General features: G+C 31.7%; 1 protein-coding gene across 1 annotated transcript in view; it reads right to left on the bottom strand.

Annotated features, from left to right (window-relative positions):
* LOC111632427 (zinc finger protein 493-like) overlaps nucleotides 1–20,865 on the bottom strand; it is a 35,788-nt gene that overhangs the window by 10,883 nt on the left and 4,040 nt on the right. Inside the window, exons 2-4 of the mRNA XM_023376840.1 lie at nucleotides 15,658–15,742; nucleotides 13,709–13,857; nucleotides 9,264–9,542 (exon numbers count right to left, since the gene is read on the bottom strand). Of these exons, the coding sequence (XP_023232608.1) occupies nucleotides 9,264–9,542; nucleotides 13,709–13,857; nucleotides 15,658–15,742 (513 nt within the window). The remainder of the gene's footprint in view (nucleotides 1–9,263; nucleotides 9,543–13,708; nucleotides 13,858–15,657; nucleotides 15,743–20,865) is intronic.

The raw sequence follows: 20,865 nt of genomic DNA, 5'->3' as shown, positions 1-20,865 counted from the left end.
CCACGTATAACTTGTTGCCTGTGGGAAAGAAACGCAGAGTAACGCTAAAATTCCAATACCTCCGACAAACATAGAAAAAAGTCGAATAAATAAAAAATTCGAAGACAAAAAGAAATATTTTCGATATGAAACATAATTGTGAAAACATTACATTTAAGTTATTCTGTGAATTCTCTCTCTCTCTCTATCTCCATTCGAAAGAGAAATTCGACAGTAGGATAAATTAGCATCTTTTCAAACAGGTCACGCATATTTCTCGGCAACATTTGAAATTTCGCAGGCGCCATCTGTTATTATATTTAATATTTTCTAGTTCTAGTCTAATCTACAAATTCTAGTAAGGAGTAAAATCGTCATTAAGTACGCCGTGACGCGTTTCTATTAGCCAATAACGGTTCGTCTGGTAGTCACGTGAGGTAATAAAATCAATGGCAGAATGAACGATGCGGTTACATGAAATGACTGACATAAGATAAAACAAAATAAAATAAATTTCACACAAATTCTACAAAATAATCATATATAATTTAATTTAAAAAAAAACAAACGAATCTTGGTCGAAATAGTATTGTTTATCTTGATCAAAGAATAAACGTATTTTTACATCAATCCAAGAAAATATTACTCATCCAAAACCTTCGACAAAATCTTCTAGTTAAATAAAGTGAGCCGTACAAAACAAAATGTGTAAACACGTGGATAACGGAAGTGTCGGTATCTTTCGTCATCTTAAATACTGTACGCAAGCGCCGAAATGTAAGTAGGTTGTCACTTGTGCCACTGCGCGACGAAAATGCGCTTGCTTCACCGCTTTTCCATACCACGCCACGGGTGCATCCACCCTAATGAAAATACATACGACTCCCATTAACTCTCCACTCCATCGACCTTAATTCGTCGAAATTTAAATATCATCAATCCTCTAAATGAAAGGAGAAAACCTAGAAAAAGACTGACGACGTATCAACGGTGTTTTCCAGACGAGTGATAAAAACGAGGTGAATTCTATGAACAATAGTTGTTTATCATATATCAAGTGGGTTTCGTAGCTACTAACTACGACGGGAGTTGGTGACGCGCTACCACCTGACTCTCTTCTATTCACTTTGAATTTGCACCCCCTTTTTTACTGCTACAACGCGAACAAAAACACTGAGTTTACTTGCCTGTCTTTCTTAGGACTTTCATACTATGGCCGACTGGTTCGACTAGTTTGACTGCAAAGCATGTTGACATGGCAACAGCAGTGGGTCGTCAGACTAAAGGTAATCTAGCGCCTTACGTCAGACGGGTCGTTCAAGTAGGACAAATTTAAACAGTTAATTATTTGTAATCGGATCGGAGCAGTCGGTCATAATATGAAATAGGCCTTACGAATTCAAAACTTCGAGTGAATTTATTGTGAATATTTATTAATTGACATCGATTGATGACAGTCTATTCAAGGAAAAGAGGTGTTTCGTATTGTATACATTTTATTTATTTATTTATCTATTTATGCAAATATAAATTCAAACTCGACGGTTTTAAAACCTTCTGTCAACAACCTGTTTTCTATTGAAAACAGTTGTCTCCAGGATCCTTTATTACGTCATTAGATTTGAATTTATTTAATATTCATTACTACTTATTGATTATCATTCGCAGCAGTTACCTGACTTCACTTGTGATATTAAATAGGCTAAAATTTTCAAATTTCAAACCAGTAGACTGCTGTTACGGTATAAACCGTGTGTTCGTGTCCTTCCTTAAACCCAGAACACAGTTATGTAGGTGAAAATCGAAAACTTGTTTACCGGAGACCCGATTACCGTAGTGACGTGAGTTTTTAAATTGAAATATGATTAAAAACTACAGGCAATATAACTGATTTTTAAACTTGAATTGCTATAAATAACTATAAATAATACAATTGAGAAATGTATAACGTGCATTTTATTCACATATTGAGTCTTATTGTCAAATATGCTTACACTATTCTTATACCACAAGTTTCAAAAGTTTCTTTCTTTTATATATTTTTGCTGAGATCCACTTTTTACGACCTGGTTTCACCAGTCTTTTAAAGTAGATTTCAAGTATTTTTCAATCATCAGTAACATTATAAGAGAATAGTTTATATGATAACTCTATATTCATCTAAAAGTCAAGTGATAGCCTGCAGATTTTTCTGTCCCAAAAAAATATGAAAAATCTGCTTCAGATCGGATAAAGAATTTAGAAGTTAAAAAGGGGGTGAAATCGCGATGAAAATGTTAATTATAGATTAAATGTAATCGCAAAACGTCATGTTACGTGATATGAAATCGACCATCCAATAAAATATTAATATTTAATGTATAGGCTATAATTTTATAAATACTTCGCATTTTTAAATAAAACTTTCAAAGAACCACAAAAATGGTGCTCCTCTCTCCAGAGTTAATAAGCATATGCAGGCACCTTCTAGATTTTCCGGTAGCTGGGTGTCACGAAAAACCCTCTCGTTGTAAATCTAGTCGGAAAAAATGATAAATTTGGTATTGCTTAAGTTTAGAACAATCCAACGAAGTCTTCATCGCTGACACTGAATATTTCAAATTACCCAGTAGCAAAGAAAACCATCTTAGGATAGAGTTAAAAAAACAAATTATTATTGAGAGAGTAAGCGTTTTATTTATTTAAATTACCCAGTAGCAAAGAAAACCATCTTAGGATAGAGTTAAAAAAACAAATTATTATTGAGAGAGTAAGCGTTTTATTTATTATTATTATAAAAATTAAACAATCAAATAGTTTGGTTTGGTGAGGTGCAGCATCGCAACATACAGATGATCTGCCAAAAATGTATATTGCTATGGGAAAGTGATTACTATTTTGATGTTAGGCACGCAAAGAAAGCCCGGAAAACTCTACTAAGCCATACGTTTCTCAGGTGAAAACTCACGATCAATAGACAATTAATTACCAATGTTGCGGTGTTACTCCTTTTGCGGACATTAGTAAGCGCAACCAAGAAAAATGTCAGATAGTTAAATAATAATAGAAGAATTTTGGTTATCCGGAAGGAAGAGAAGAGGTATATCAATGATATAAATTAACTCTTGATTGTTTTAGCAATGGAAAAAAAAAAGCAGAAACAGATTATAAAATACAATCTCCCATTAAGTATTTACGTCATAGTTAATAAATTTTTTTAACACATTTCTTTACAAATCCTGTTTTTACAATAATATTTTTTTAGCAGAAAACATTAATTATTTCATTATTTGAAAAATTAGCATAAGATTCTGCCCATAAACTATTTATTTCTTTCACTTTTGGTTTAAACCCGTTTTCATCACTAATCTTAATAATTTCGTTTTAGAAAAGTAACAATTTTTTATTTATTTAAATATAAAACAAAACGAGCAAATATTTATTGTGCAATATATTTATGAGCAAATACTTATAATAATAATAAATTACTTTTTTGACTTTAAAATATTTACTGGAAAATTATTTTAAGTTTTGTTTGTAATTACCCTACGTAAAACTTCTTTTAATGCATGAATAATTGAGCGTGGGTTATGATGTTGACGAGAAAGAACCTTTTCTTTCTAAAGTGTAACGACGTAGTTTCCGAAAATACTTCAGTTTTACGTGTATTTTACACACGAATTCGCCGTTTCTATGCATTTAAACAATATTACTGTTAAAATTTTAATAGAAGACGGTTAAAATGAAGCGTGTTTTATATCTATTCATTGACAATGCAGGCTACGATACAGTAAAAGTTCGTTAATCCGACACCTACGGGTCAGATTACCGAAAGTTTCTCTACTTTTCACTAAATCACATATTATATGCATTCTGAACGTTGCAAATATTAATCCCATACAAATTGGAGCGAGCTATTTATATTGAAAATTTAAAAAATAACTGGAGCGTGTGTGGGTTATTCCATTTCGGTGCGGTCGGTGCACACTCTCGAGACACTAATCTGCATCCTCTCGTAGGTTGGTGCACATCAATACTCCAAACTGAACGCGATTAATGTTGTATATTTCGTGCTAGCGCATGCTACTGTATTAATTAATCCGATAAATTATTCACGCTGTGAAGACGATACAATTGCTGTGTCAACACTGAGAAACCTGCTAACAAGTTAATGGACAGTTTATTGCACAAATTTAATATTCATTACGATTCATGCGCTTAATGTTTATTTTGCAGACACGTACCGTTAACACATTTTTAAAACATTTAATAAATAGCTTTACGATTGTTTATTGTTTACTACTTTCTATACTCCCGGCTTCGGTACAAATAACAGGGGGGAGGTATCGAAAATTACTCTCGAGATTTGCATTTTTGGACTCGGGTACATTGAAACGTCAAGAAATGCAAACAAATTCGTCATTTTCCTGTATATGTGGATGCTGGAATGTTTGGGGGACACGATTTTTTTCATCTGGTTTCAAGTTTAATAACGCGTGTTTTTTTGTCGAAAATTTCTAAAATTTTATAGTTTCGTGTATAAGGGGCATTGATGCTATTAAATATCGGTGTTTAAAGATCGAGAGGGTGGAGATAAATGGGTACCGTGTTATATCTGGAGTAGGGTCGGAGTTAATGACGATTTTATTCGTTATTAGCATATATAAGTTTTTTAAATAAAACCGTCTCTCCCCTCAAAATTAAGTTTTTTGCCATTTTATAATTAAAAATATAAAGATTTTAAAGTAAAACATGGTAACAGACGGCGACACACGCAGTTTCAAATATTGCTGAAAAAGCTAAGCAACTACTTGCGGACTTTTAAATAAACAAACAGTTGAATCATTTACTATAATGATTTAGTACACGATGCTATCGTACTGTTCTTTATTTGTGTAGATGTACCAAGTAAAAGCATTTTTCCTCTTTTGATTGTCAATTGAATTCCTTCATCGCATTCCATTATCAACTTTGTATTTTGCTCAGCTTTACACTGTAGACTACTTTATCGTATCGTCCTGTCACAACTTTAAGCGATACACTCTGTCTAATCTAGTGATGTTTATACTTAGGGTTCCTACTCGAAATTTTATTTTAATAAAATACTGAATTTTTGTTCTTTTTCTCAACATTCGTTACTTCATGTTCGGTTTTCGACGTTGAAGATTCTATAGCTTTATTTTTTCGTATTTTATTTATACATATATTTATTAAAATGGAAAGCACAAGGGGTCAACAGAATTCGCGAAGGTTATCCCAACAGCGTCCTCCCATTTTAGGCATTGGTTAATGGCCAACCTACATAAAATTCATTTTTGTTTTATCAAAGCGGAATTAAAAACACTCGCTATTTTGCTTAAAAGTAAGCGTAAGAAGAAAATTGTTCAGGTAAATTTTAGATTTAAAAGAATAAGGAAAACCGAGGCCCCCGAGAACAGTTAACTCCGACATAAGCAACATAGAAAAAGAATGGCTTTGTCGGGGGCTAAGAAACAGCACCACAACGTCAAGCTCGAATTGAAGCTCCTCTCAATCCTTCAATCTTTTTTACTCATTAAAATATTTCGTCGTGTTTGGCCCGAGAATTTCCAGTATATTATGAATATATAAATGAAGGCACAGACTAATGATACACAAAAAACTCTCTACGTCATTTGTGTTATCGATTTTAAAATCACGTGATAAATTTAAACTAACCACAATACAGTAAACAACTGTTTTAAACTAGGTTACAGGGCACCGCCATTGAATTCTTACAGCGTAGTGTAGGGGAGACCGGGGCAAGATCGGCATGTTAAGCTTTACTTAAATTTTGTGTAATAAATACTGCTGTAAACTGAAAAAAAAGCTTTGCATATTGTCTATTGGAATGTTACCTTACAATACAACTGGTTAAAATCAGTTTGGAAATAAAAATAATTAAAATAATTACAACTTTACAAGAAGAGAGAAATTGNATGAGAGAAATCGTTTGAAAGACTCTGTCAAAAGCAGAATTCCAAATATGTAATAACTTTACATAAGAATGTTCAATTATGTACAAAACACTTCTTGCCAACAACAAACTACTGAAAATAGCAGGAAAAGAGCAGAAATATAAAAAGGAGACAGCCATGCCCTGATTATTGTTTTGTTTTTCTTTTGTTTTTTAAATAAAATACTGAATTTTTGTTCTGTTTTTTCTCGACATTTGATAGTTCAATTATAGTTTTCGACGTTTAATGTTATCACTAATTATTGAACATTCCATACACTTATTTTTCCATATATTATTTACACGTGTAAAAAATGGAAACCACGAGGATCAACAGGGTTCGCGGGGATTACCCCCAACAGTTTCCTCCCTTTTAGACATTGAGTAAGAATGTCTTTGTCAATGGATGAGAAACAGTATCTCAATGTCAAGCTCGACTTGAAGCTCCTCTCAATTCTTCAACTTTATTTACTCATAAAGATATTTTATCATGTTTGGCAGGAGAATTTCCAGTATATTAAAAATATATAAATGAAGGTACAGACTAAAAGAAAACAGAGACTAAAAACTCCCTACGCCATTTTGGTTATGGATTTTAAAATCACGTGATGAAATTTAAACCAACCACAATACAGTACACAACTGTTCCAAACTCGGTTACAGGGCACCTCCATTGAATTCTCATAGCGTCGTGTATACCTTACGTCACGGGTTAAATTTATTCTTTTAGATATATATTATTCCTTATTTTAATATTGTATTAAAACAGTTAATAAATAACAAAACAAGGAAAAAAACTCGTAGTATAAAGTTTTTTATTATTTTATTTTATTATTTTATTATATATTTATTTTATACAGTAATTGAAAATTATAATAATAAAATATTTTATTATTCATACATTTAATTATACATTACATTTAAGTGAAACATTACTGACATAGACATATAAGAAAATTTTTTTTTTATGTTAAGAAAATTTTCATAAATTATTCATTATTTGGCAAAAATGCTTAATTAAAACTTTTGACATCTTTCTTCAGACAATACAGTTATTTCCCTTTATACTGAAGACTTGGTGTTCATAATGTTAAGTCTGTAAAAAAGCCATCCTCCTTCCCCTCTCGGGGGAATCGCCGAACGTCGAAGTCAGACATCGCCTTCTCCATCGCAGCCCTACACTCCCATCGTATCGTCCTGTCACAACTTTAAGCGATACACTCTGTCTAATCTAGTGATATTTATAAACTATATTGAGGGTTCCTACTCAAAATTTTGTTTAATAAAATGTTGAATTTTTGTTCTCTTTCTCAATATTTGTTTTCATTTACAGTTTTCGACGTTTAATATTATCACTGATTATTGAACATTCCATACGTTTATTTTTCGGTATTTTATTTATACATATATGTATTAAAAATGGAAAGCACGTAGGGTCAACAGAATTCGCGAAGGTTACTGCTTTTAGTGCAGTGTTATTTTTTTAAACATTGGGTGATGGCCACCCTACATAAAATTCATCTTTGTTTTATCAAAGTGAAATTAAAAACACTCGCTATTTTCCTGGGGGTAAACGTAAGAGTAAAATTGATCAGGTAAATTCTAGATTTAAAGAATAAGAACAACCGAGGCAGCTGACAGCAGTGAACTCCGACTTAAGCAACATAGATAAAAAATGGCTTTGTCAAGTGATGAAGAACAGCATCACAACGTCAGGCTCGAATTGAAGCTTCTCTCAATTCTTTAATCTTTATTTACTCATTAAAAATATTCCGTCGTGTTTGGCAGGAGAATTTACAGTATATTATAAATATATAAATGAAAACTAATGATACACAGAAACTGAAAACTTCCTACGTCATTTATGTTATTAATTTTAAAATCACGTGATAGATTTAAACCAACCACAATACAGTACACAACTGTTTCAAACTCGGTTACACGACACCGCCATTGAATTCTTATGGCATCGTGTATATCTGACGTCACGAAAGTTTGAATTTAATTTATTATTTTAAATTTGTATTACAGATTATTTGTAACTGGAATATAAATAATAAAGAAATAAAGTTTGAATATATGAATATATTTATTTTAATACTGTATTAAAACAATTAATAATAACAAAACAAGAAAAAAGAAACACGTACTATAGAGTCTTATTAAAATATTTTATTATTAATATATTTAATNAACGTAACCAACACCTTATTGTTTGCTGAGGGAGTTTTATTAAAAACGAACGTTTTCGATCCACTTAACGGATCATCATCAGGCTAGAACATACGAAAATGGAATACATAATAAATGAAACAATAAGTTCAAAAATTCAAAAATATCAATAAACTGATAACAAATCAATTAATAAGAATAAAAAATAAATTTCAAACGATACCTAATAATAAATAATATACTACAAAGACTAAACAATACGATCTATCATAGCTAAATAGAAGCTACTAAGTTTTCTTTAAATCAAATACATATATTTCAGTTGATGCGCTACTTGTAAGCTTTTTTAACGGCAAATTTCCAAGCCGAGGGAAGACCTTCCGCATCCCTAGCATTAATACATCCTTCTTTAAGTTTGCTCCTGTATATCTCCATTTTTTCGGCCGTCTTCGCCAACGTTGGTGAGTGTACTTGTCTCACGACTTCCGCTTCCTCCCATCCAACCAGGGATCCTTGAGCCTGGCCCAGATGGCGCAGGCCCAAGGATCCCTTATTATGTATTCCATTTTCGTATGTTCTAGCCTGATGATGATCCGTTAAGTGGATCGAAAACGTTCGTTTTTAATAAAACTCTCTCAGCAAACAATAAGGTGTTGGTTATGTTATTTGTTTATTTTTGCTGGGTACGATTGTATTCAATATATTGCATACATAGATATTTTAGTGTTTAGTAAGACAATGTTTGTTAAAAGCAGTTCTATCGTTATAACCTTTTTTACATATGTCACAAATATACTTTTTTCTATCGCTGTGAACTATTTCATGTCTTCTTAAAGTGTTTTTTGTTTTAAAATCTTTGTTACATATATTACAAGAATATTTGTATTCATCGGTGTGTATATTAATATGCTGTTTTAAATCACTACTTCGTTTAAAACTTTTGTTACATATATGACAAGTATAGTTGAATTTATCATTATGAACTACTTTATGATATGCCATCTTGTTTTAAAACGTTTATTACATACCTGACAAGAATAGTTACGTTCATCACTATGAGATGCGTGATGTCTTTTTAGTTGCTCTTTCAATTTAAAACTTTTATTTTACAAATATCGCATTTGAAAGCACGTTCTTCACTATGAATTTTTTGATGTACTCTTAATGAATCTTTCCATTTAAAACCCTTATTACAAATATCGCTTTTAAAAGGACGGTCTTCACTATGTGTTTGTTTATGTTGCAACAATATATCCTTCCTCTTAAATTCTCTTCCACATATCTCGCAGGCATAATCTTTGTGTGTTCTCTTGTGTCTTTCTAAATGGCTCTCACCACATCGAACGCGCTTACCACAAATGTCGCAATACACGTTTTTCCGCTTGATATTAGATTTTTTACTATTTGTTGCAGATTGCTTCTTTCGATCGTTAGCTAGCTGCAAACGTATGTTTATATGCGAAATTTCTTTTTGATTTCCAGTTTTGTGTTCTTTCACGTGTCTTCGCAAAAGATATTGCCACAAAAACTTTTTATTGCAGATTGTGCAGCGAAATGGTTTTTTTCTAATGTGACAGAATAGATGTGTTTGTAATATGCTTTTATTTTTAAAAGTCTGTTTACATAAATCACACGTAAATTCTTGCTTAGAATGCAATGAAAACATAATCCTGAAATATTTCCTTTTAATCTTTTCATAAATTTTATTGTATTTTCTACTCGAAGGAACGTATTTCTTTATTTTGATATAATATTTTAAATGTTTTTCTTTTTCTGAAATGTGCTGAATATCGTATTCTCGAATTTGCTCTTTCTCCTCAACTGAAAGATTAAAAAATAACATAATAAATTACCTATAATATTTGAGTAGGCATAACATAGCTGCTATAATAAAATGTTAGTGTAGTAGTTGTGTAATTGGTAAAGTAAACCTGTTTTTCATTTAAAAGCAATGCATCATTTGTTGTTTGCACTAAAAATAAAACATTTTACAATCATAAACTGATTGATTCAGCTTTAGTTTTTTTTATCGAACTTTTAAATGAGTGGGAAAAATTAAATTGTTTCACTTTATTTGTTTTTGTTTATTTTATTTATGTAGTTTGTTCCAGTGGTTATGATAGAAACGTGGAAGAAATTCTGTGCCTTTAGAGAGGGAAAAAAATCATAAGTGTAATAGAAAAAGTACCGCAGCAAAAGTCTATGGATTTCAAGTAAAGAGGAAAAACCGGTAGATTCTTAAAATGTTTTGTATCAAAGTTCGATAACTTGAGAGTAGATCTATACAACGTTTTTCGAGAATATTAGCAACGTGTTTTCTAACACGATGGAAATATTTACTTATTTATGTCATTAAATTAAAGAATTTATATAGTCCTCGTTTATTTAGTTTCAATACATTTTCTTTATTATTTTAGCGGATTCATGAACAAAGCAAGATGAAATCAATCATTAAATTACAACTCATGAGTTGTGATTTAATAATTATGATCATCTAAAGAGATTTTATTGACTTTAAATGTTATATTAATACGATATATCTAATTCCAGTTAAATGTATGACGGTTGAAACTTGAATGAAGTTCATCAGCTGCCTTATAAATAATACAAATATAAAAAGTTTGAATTAAGAAACATATTACTTACTTTCGATGCTCATTTCACTCCTGTTAAAGTTTTCGTCTAAAGTGAACAATTCATTCTTGACAGGCTAAACAATATACAGGAGAATCATTAATAATTAGTGATGTAACGAATATTCGGTTACTATTCGGTATTCGGCCTATTTTTCACTATTCGGCCGAATACCGAATATTTAATCACTATTCGGCCGAATACCGAATACCTAAAATCAGGAGTAATAAATAACAAAAACACAGTAAATTAATCATTTTGGTATTTAGATTTAATGTTATCGAGTTAGTGCTGTTTGTTTATATTTATTTATAACTTGTAACATGCACAAAATAAAACAGAAAATAATATTAGTTCATGTATTCACAATTTATAATTACAAAGATCAGCACACGTACACATCTATCGTTGGAAAATCCACGCACATCTAAGGGTCTGACCCTGCTTATCCTTCTTTTTAAGCGTTCGTCTTTGCTCTTCCCTTTCTCTTTCCTCTATCGCTCTAATCCACGTATGCCTGTGCATACATCATAATACGCGCTCACGATACTTTCGATTCGTCACTTTTCTGTCGTTTTTACAATTACGTTACTCAGCCTGGTGATAACGGAGGAAAGAGACAGATAGGACGTCGATATAAGTCACAGTTATGATTTCCCAGATTCGAGACAGCTTGATAGCCCGAACGGCCCCAGGCTTTCGCCCGTGCACGCTAAGTGACTTTCATTACAAGCATTTAGCTTTCCGAAGTCTATGACAACAATTGTTTGGCATTCACGGGTGCGAATTCCGTGCCAATATGCTGCCTCGACTTGTTCGATTATGTTATCGACTCAATTTCATATGTATTTTCACATTTTCACTTCGCGGTCCTTCTCTGTTTTTTTTCCCGTTATTTACACGTGTAGGTCATTTCATTGTTATTCACATTTCATATCATCACTTATCACATACTTCCATGACACTCTTGTCTGTCCGGTACAACTGCCAAAAATGGACGCAATTGGCGACGCGTAGTAACAGCGAACCAATAGAGAGCAGAATCCTTACCATAATGCGGTTTGCGCACCAATTTTCGTTCGTGCGTTAATCAAGCCGAATAATTTGGCCGAATATTCGGCTATTCGGCCACGCTCCTGGCCGAATATTCGGCTATTCGGCCACGCTCCTGGCCGAATATTCGGTATTCGGCCTGAGGCCGAATATACTATTCGTTACAACACTATTAATAATCACTTATCATATGTAAACAATAACCAGTTGCTCAATTCTCCCGGCAACATTTTAAAATTTTGGTGCTGCTGTCACTAACAAAACGTTTTTTAAATAAAATATGGCATTTTAAACTATTAGAGAAAAACAAAATAACTAAATTTTAAAAGTAAGAGTGAGTTTTATAAAAAAAAAAGTGAAATGCGAATAACGAAATAGTAAATCATTATTTAGTCCGACCCTACTGGAGATACACACGACCCCCATTATTTTTCCATTTTCTTAATTTTTAACCAGTAAAATTTAATAGCTTCAATTTCCCTAATAATCAAACTTTCCTGCAAAATTTCAGAAATTTTCGACAAAAAAAACAGGAGTTACTAAGTTTTAATCAGGATCAGGGGTGTGCCTCTACACAACAACATCCATACATACAAATAAACTCCACGAATTTTTACATTTTTCGACGTTTAAAAGTGTTCTAAGTTAAAAAATCTCGGGGGAGTCATTTTTTGACCGATCGTCATTCTTTTTTTCTGTTATATAGCCTATATCAGTCAGAAAAGTACAGTAATATGAAAGTCATTACATACTTTTAAATCACAAAGCTTTTTTTTTGTGATTTCATATAAGCTACATATTAGAAAATTGCATTAAAATTAATTATGTTTTGAAACTCATTTCTTTATTTCACTTTACATCACTTGCAAAAAAATTAAATAAATAATTTCAGGATTAAAATCGCTTGTTTCTTTACAATGTTATTTAGAAGTGCTTAAATAATCATTATTTTAATAAAATTCGTCATAAATTTAACTCAAAACACAGAAGAAACAAACGTTTAAGCCGAACTTCTACTCGCCACGTTCGACGTTCACGTTTTAGAGATGAAAACTTCGGCCGAAACCACTGTATTATTTTGTTATAATCAACTGTTACTTTACAACTAATTAAAAATAGAAATTGCAGTGTTTATTAAATTGTTGTTATCTGTGTTTATTTAATTAATGTCTTCACAGTAATAGAAAAATAAATAAATGTGGTATTTTTACTATAGTCGTGTCAATGGATCACAAAGTAACTTTTGCAAAGGACATCGTAAATCTTAAGTCTGACTGTATTTCGGGCCACCTTCCACAACACGTGGCCGCATCGATTGTGAACCTGTCAATAAGTCTGAAATATAATCATTGTTTATTCTCTAATTTATCGTGCAGAAAAAGCTGAAATACTCAAGTTACCAACTGAGAGATGTTTAAACACTATAATTTACAAATAAAAAAGTAATGTTGAAATTTGCTTTTTACTTTCACGAATGTCATGTATACATAGCAAAATAATGTATTGAAATCTGGAAAATAATGTATTATTTTGGAAATTTTTAGATTTTGAGATCTTTTGTATTCAAAAAACACGGTGAAAAATTCCGTAAATGTGTATGTTGGGCGTGCATTTTGGCGTTTATTTCATTTAATATTTCAGAATTAATTTAAGATTATGACACAATTTTATTTATTTATTCTGATTATTAAAATAAATATTATTATTTTAAAATAAAATCTTTTACTGCCAGGAAACTTACGCAACTCGTTGTCAGATATTTTCTTATATACTACGTATTTTTTATTTTATACACAATACACCTAAATTTATATCCTAATTTTATATTAGTGATATTGAGCTATGTTTTAACCATTCAGTAAGCTGAGCTAATATTAAAATTACACTGTAAAATATTTCGAAAGTTGTATTACTTACCATTACCTGTTCATTATCATCTGAATGATGAACAACTTCTTTATAATCTTCAGTCTTTACTTCAATCTTCAGATTTTTCAAATCAACTTTACATTCTGATTTTATATCATGTTTTACATCATAATTCTCTTTTATTTCATTCTTGATATCTGTATTGAAATTTAGTTTTTATGTTAAAGGATCCTAAGAAAAATTTGAAATATAAAATAAAACTGAGCATATTTTCAATAATTAACATATCAATATTAATTTACATGATTCACATCATCGTTTATTTGTGATTACAAGCCGAAAACTAGCTATTTGTCACGGCGAATTGGTGTGATGTGTGATACAAGTTATAATAAATATGATTAGAAACTTGTTTTCGTTATTAAATAAATCAGCAACGAGAGGTTAATTAAGTTTCCCGGAAATATTTAAAACTATGTGTGGCGCCATCTCTTATAATATTTTGTAAAATATATTTTCAATTATTATAGAATAAAAGAAAAAGTTCGATATTGAACACAAAGATGAGTTTTATAAAATATTGTAAATGAGAAAATAAGTAAATTCCTCATTAAGTCCGACCCTACTGAACATAGATTCGACCCCTTTCCACGTTTAATCACAGAAAACTTAAAAGCATCAATTCCCTTAATAAACAAACCTTCCTTCTAAATTTCAGAAAAAAAAGGCACTGTAATTATTAAATTTCACAAAGGTTGGAAAAAATCATCAATTTTTATAGATAATTATTATAAAATGGCATAATGATAAATTATAAAAGTAGGGATGAGTTTTATTTATCATCATTAACCCTGGGCTCATTGCCCGTTTGTGTCTGACGACTTTTCTACTGTTTTTTTTCCATTTCTCTCTGTCCATTGCCGATTTTTTCGATTTTTGTACATTTGTTTTACACCACTTCTTCACGTCATCAATCCATATTATATGGTCTGCCTCATCTGTTTGATCCATCCATAATACCATAGACTAAATTTTTCTGTTTTCATGCATTTTTGTGATGTGTCCAAACAGTTGAAGTTTTCGTTGTATAATTTTTGTAAGAGATTCTTTTTCATGTTATCATATTATAAAGTTCTTTGTTTGTAACGTTTTGCATCCATTCTATTTGAAAGCTCTTTCTATAACAGTGTCTTTTTTGTCCAGGCTTGAAACTGGCATGTTTTCTCTAAAGATTGCACGGCAGAGTTGCTTTATTCATAGATACATAAAATTAGTACTTTAAAAACTTACGGCCTGCGAGAATAACAAAAAATCCCTGTCTGAGCACTCAATAATGAAGAAACCATTGTTTTCTGAAAATAACAAATATTGAAAAAATTGAAGACCTATAAATTCTCACTGGGTTTCAGTTTTTTTTTTTTTCATCTCGAAAACGAAAGAAAATGAAAGTCTGAGATCAGATAATTTGAAAAAAAGTAGGGGCACGAGACATTGAATAACTGTGTACGAACTTTTGGCGAAGATCGAAAGTCACGTTTATAAAATGTTTTCTCCTGAAACAGTTAATAACTGACCAGCAAAACTGCATTGTCAAAGAAAAAGTACAATGTACAAAGGCAAGCCACTATTAATTTGAGATGAAGAGCATATATTTTAAATAAAATACACTAAAAATATGATTAGAATTTGCAGCCCGTCATTGTGACGATGTCATAATAAATAATTGCTGGTTTATTAAAATCTAAATAATCTAAATTAGACTTTTATCTGTTGTAAGTTTGTGTTCAATTGAATTGACAATTTTAAATCTGACAAGTGAATTAAATGTTATCGATAATATTAAATTCTATTTAAATCCTTATTCACTATACACGACGTATTCGCAACGGTTTTCAAATCTTACCATTTCCATTTATATGAATATAAGTTTATGTACAACCCATTATTCTTATCAGTAAAAATAAGCTTTCATAGTTTACAATTACTTAGCCTCTTACCTCTTTCGCTTTTATAACTAAAACGACTCCAAATAGTGGATCCATTTGTGTTGTTCGTGGAAATTGGTTTTCCTTTAATATTTATCTGAAATAATAAAATATTACGTTATATTATTGGATAGACTGACCTTTATAGAAAAACAAATGAAAAAATTATGTAAACTGAAGCATAAAAATACACTTACTAAATAATGTTTTTAAAATATGACCTACCAACTTCTTTCTTTTAATAGTAGTGCCTGTAATCTATTTAATACGTTTCAAAGGAAAATTTTGAATTCAAACAATGTGAATTCCGGTTTGCAGCAGATACACATATACAGTTTATCGGAGCCTCCAAATTTATTAAGAATCGGAATGCAATTTGAAAATAGACTTATAAAATCGCAATTTCTTTAGAGTGTAAGACTGTTTGACAGTTTATTCTTAATTTCGACAACAGAGTTACATAGGCGAAAGACAAGACCAAATGTGGAAAACTTAGAGGCACGAGGTCCTGATACAAGAACTTCGATGAAAATCGAAAGTAACGTTATTTTGATTCTTCGTAAAACCACGCAGGTTTTGTAAGGACGCCAGTTGGGGAGAGTTCTTTATTCCCTACCGTCGGAATGGCTTAAGGTCTACCCGTATGTGAGTGGCGGTTTTTAGGAGGCAGCAAAAAGTTTCACAAAGTAACTGTTTATTTTTTCGAAGATCATGCTTACAAATGATTGATAAAGTCGTAGATGTCGCTGTCCTGGTGGTTGCATATCTCTAATGGTTTTTTCTCGTCTAGCTGTGGTGGAGCCCCGGGGCGATGACGAGTTAAAGTTCGGAGTAGTAAAGTAGCACAAGATACCGGCGAGCTGAAACACCAAGAGAAGAGGACGACGAACACAACAGGTGTACTCGATAGGAAGCTTTCATTTGTCCATGAAGTCGGAGTTTTATAATTTTCTCGGGACAGAATCATTGCTAATTAGTTAAACCTTTTTCCTCTCGCTTCCCAATTGTTCACCTGTCTCCAGGGGCCCTAGTCTCGAATTTTTCGTGTTACAACTCCCAACGTGTTGAAGGTGTCACGTGGTGCCATCTCATACTCTGACGTCAAATCGCTAGTCTCGAGTTTTAACTAACGTGCTTTCCCATCTCACCATGTGAGTTGCTACTCACATTGAATCGATCATGTAAGATCGCTACACGAAAGTGAAAATGGCTGACAAATACGCTATTCTAATCGCAATCGAAGCGTTAGAAAGAGACGAAAGAGTCGTTTAAGAAGGCAACGAATTTTTCGACCACTAGTAGATGCCATTTCTTTTCGTGTCAAGTCAACACTAACAAAATAATTTTAATTCATAATTGATAAAATTATACAGCAAATTTTTTCCAAAAAATAAAAAGAAGTATCTACTGTAATTCATCGAAAAAGAGAATTAAATGATAGTAAATTATATGTATAAATTATTAAGCGCATATTATACACTATATTACGATTANAAATAATTTTAATTCATAATTGATAAAATTATACAGCAAATTTTTTCCAAAAAATAAAAAGAAGTATCTACTGTAATTCATCGAAAAAGAGAATTAAATGATAGTAAATTATATGTATAAATTATTAAGCGCATATTATACACTATATTACGATTATTTATTAATCGGAAGTGTTAAGTTCTGATTAATAAATAATCTTAATAGACAAAACAATTTAAGAAATAGATCGAGGAAGATTCATTTTAGTCGCAAATCAAGATGTATTGTAAATAATCCCATCATGTTTAACGATACACGTAAACAAGTGAATATGATTTACTTCCGCTCCACTTTCGAGTTCGCTCGATGGGTTTAACTCCACACTACCGATTATGTGAATCATAGTAACACGAGTGAGTTCAATGATGTCAATTCGAGTACAACACGAAAAACTCGAGACTAAAGGCCCAGGTGTAAATGAAGCTCCGTTTAGGGCGCGAGAAAGGTCGACTAGAGATTGTCTATTCGACACCTTCCTTTAGACTCTGATCGCGTTTTATCGATGACTATGACACCCACGCTCATTCTGATATTTTTCTAGTTTCGTTTTGCTTTCTAAACTACGTCTTAACTTTTAAATTTTCTTTTTCCCTCTACTCTTTATGAGCGTCGACGTCAAAGTCCGGTGTCGCTGATTAGACACTTATATAATTTTTTATCTCTAGATTTAACTTAATAAATTTTTACATATTTTTTTGGGGGGGCTAATTCCGGGGCCTCACAGTTTTTGTACGCAATTACTTCCTATACACTGTACTACTTGTTCTGTCTGTATCTTTCTATTGGTCACTATCAATGGACCCCGGCATGCACTTATGATCGCTCCTCTTTCTCCTTTTTTCTTCCTGTTCACCCTACCCCTTTCCCGTTGGTATTATGCATCCCCTCTTTTCTTTCACTGTATTATATCTGTGAGGACAACCGCATTAACTTTCCTTCTTATTTCTATCCATTCTCTTAACCTTTCATAACCAAAATTTAATAGCATTAATGCCCATTATATACAAGCTACCATGCGGAATTTCGTTCCTTTATCTTCAACCCGCCCTGAGATATTAGGCAAAATAGACGTCAACACACACTCACACACAATTATATATATACTTTGGTCTTTTTTGGGTTCCAGAAGTCTCAAAACGTGGAGATTTGCAGAAAAGTCAAAGAGTCAAATCTGACAGGATAGCATTACTTGTTATGAATATATAACAACCAACAAAGTAAACAAAACGTGACTTCATACAATAGGAACAGGTAATTTCCAGCCAGCTGTAACGTATACACAACAATATAAAAAATTTTAAAGACAGTGGGACCACAAAATTCCGTCAGTAAAAGAAGGGTTAATAGAAATATTAAAACATCATTCCATTTCAAACATGGATTAAAATCACCATATAATAACGTATGATAATAAGATAAATAACCAATAATGCTGCTGTGCTTTTAAATAGCCTAATCTCTTTTATGTCGTAAACAAAACTGTATAATATTTATTTAAATCAAGACATTAGACATTTTATGGCTTATCTTATATAAGCCATTGCGTGTCTGTAAATTGTAACTGTATGACTATGCCAAAAACGCGAATGTGGACTCCCTAGCGAATGTTAGCAGCGAAGGTACCTGTACATAAACAAATTAAACTATTTTAAGTATTTTAAAGTATTTAGAAATAAACAAATTAAATTTTATAACGATAAATAATTATTTTTAATTTGCGTCGTGTCTTTTACCGTACGATAGAAGACACATTTATTATGTATACCACGGAGAATAACAAAAAAACGATAGTTTTAAAATATATAAAACACTAATTTAAGTTATATTTCACTACGGACTTTCACACACCAAACTACTTCCCTTCTCCTTCCACTTTTTTCTTCTCTCCTCTCCACTTCTATTCCTATCTCCCACACCTTTTAATAAATCTCTCACCTCCGAATACACACCCTGTTCCAGTTGGACCCAACACGTAGCAAAACTGTGTGGATGTTACAGTAATCTTACGGCATATTAATCCACAGGAGATTAAGTGGATCAAACGTGCCTCATTATGATATTATGGGGATATTATGTTAGAATCATTGTCGTTGGCGAGCGGTTTTACCAGCGGTTCTTATTTCATATAGTCGATAATAGTAATAAATCGTTTCTAATAACAATAAAAATACTATAGTATATTATGATCTATCACGTGTGTCTCCAGAGTTCAACGAATTCTTCGTAAAATGAAGAAGTTATCAGGAAAGGCCTTACGAATAAGCTCGCAAGGCCATTATTTATACAAATATACTGTTTAAAAATATGTTTTTCTATTTCCAAATTCATATTGTAGCATTTTAGTTGTGTTTTAAAGCTACACTGAATTCTTATAAAAAAAAAAGTACTTTTACTCACCTCTAAAGTTTCCAATTTAATTGTTTTATAACACTTCTCATCTGTATTCAATTCTTTCTTGAAATTTTTAATATCAACTTTAAATTTTTCTTCTTTTCGTTTAATTGTAAAGTCCGAATATTTCGTTTCTAACTCTTCTTTTATCTTCATTTTCTCCATTTACGATATTTTCGTATGTCAATAGTCTGTATTCAATCAAAGAATTAATTAATTAATTAATGTTTGTTTGTAATTTAAAGCAAGTAACAAAGACGAGTAAACTCAATGCTCTTGTTCACGTTGTAGCAGTAAATAAGGGGTGCACCCTCAAGGTTAACTAAAGAAACTCCAGTGATGACGCGTCACTAGCACACGTGATATCACACTTTGCAGCTATAAAATCACGTGTTATATGGTGTTTTTGTCAGAATTTGGATGTGATAAAGGGTGGTGTCCAGGTAAGACATAGAAGGAGAAAACTAAAAAGGAATGTACGTTAGAGCAGTGTTTCTTAACAGGGGAGCCCGTAAGAAGTTTGCCGGGGGGCCGCCAAATTATGCAAAATTTCCTTCAGAATATAATAAAAAAATATCGATGTATCACCGAATATTATATTGAAAAGTGAAATAAGAAAGATAAAGTTTTCGTATTTAGTTTTTTTTTATTTATTTCTTATTTCTCCCTACTTACAACTTTGTTAGTACAGAAGAAATAAATGCAAATATGCTACTTACACCGCAGTATTTACTTCTTTTATTCCAAAGTAATTCTAAGAAACTAATAATGTTTGGAATTTTAAAAATAAAGCAATAATAAAAAAATCAATTTATTATAGATAACTAGCTTACCCGTCGCGCATTGCTGCGATCTCAGAAGAAACGAAATTTAAGCAAACTTGTTATGATAAAATTCAATTTACATTTTATCATTTTTATTGAAACTTATTATTATTATTCATTTTTATCAGTAAAACATTTCAAAGTGTCGTTTCAATTCTATTTATTTATTGGAGTGCTTGTGGATACACGATATTTTTTGTATTTCCGTCTGGTGCGTACACGAATAAATCAGGTTTTCCAACGCGTGAGCTGGCCACATAGTTGTCCATGCGAGAAGCACGGGTTCTCCAAATTTAGCCCATACACTCGCAGCGATTGTCAGAAGTGCGATATTCCCCATTTATATATATATATATATATATTTAGTTTTAATTCTTTATAATTTTAATTATTTAATTGCTCCTTCCTCTCTTCCTTGGCACGTTGTGAAATTTCTGATAGTTGGATAATAAACCGTTTTATTGTAATTTGT

The sequence above is a fragment of the Centruroides sculpturatus genome, unplaced genomic scaffold, assembly GCF_000671375.1.
Source record: "Centruroides sculpturatus isolate CEXI.00-Female unplaced genomic scaffold, Cexi_2.0 scaffold651, whole genome shotgun sequence".
Lineage (NCBI taxonomy): Eukaryota > Metazoa > Arthropoda > Arachnida > Scorpiones > Buthidae > Centruroides > Centruroides sculpturatus.
This window is presented reverse-complemented; position numbering and strand designations above follow the sequence as displayed.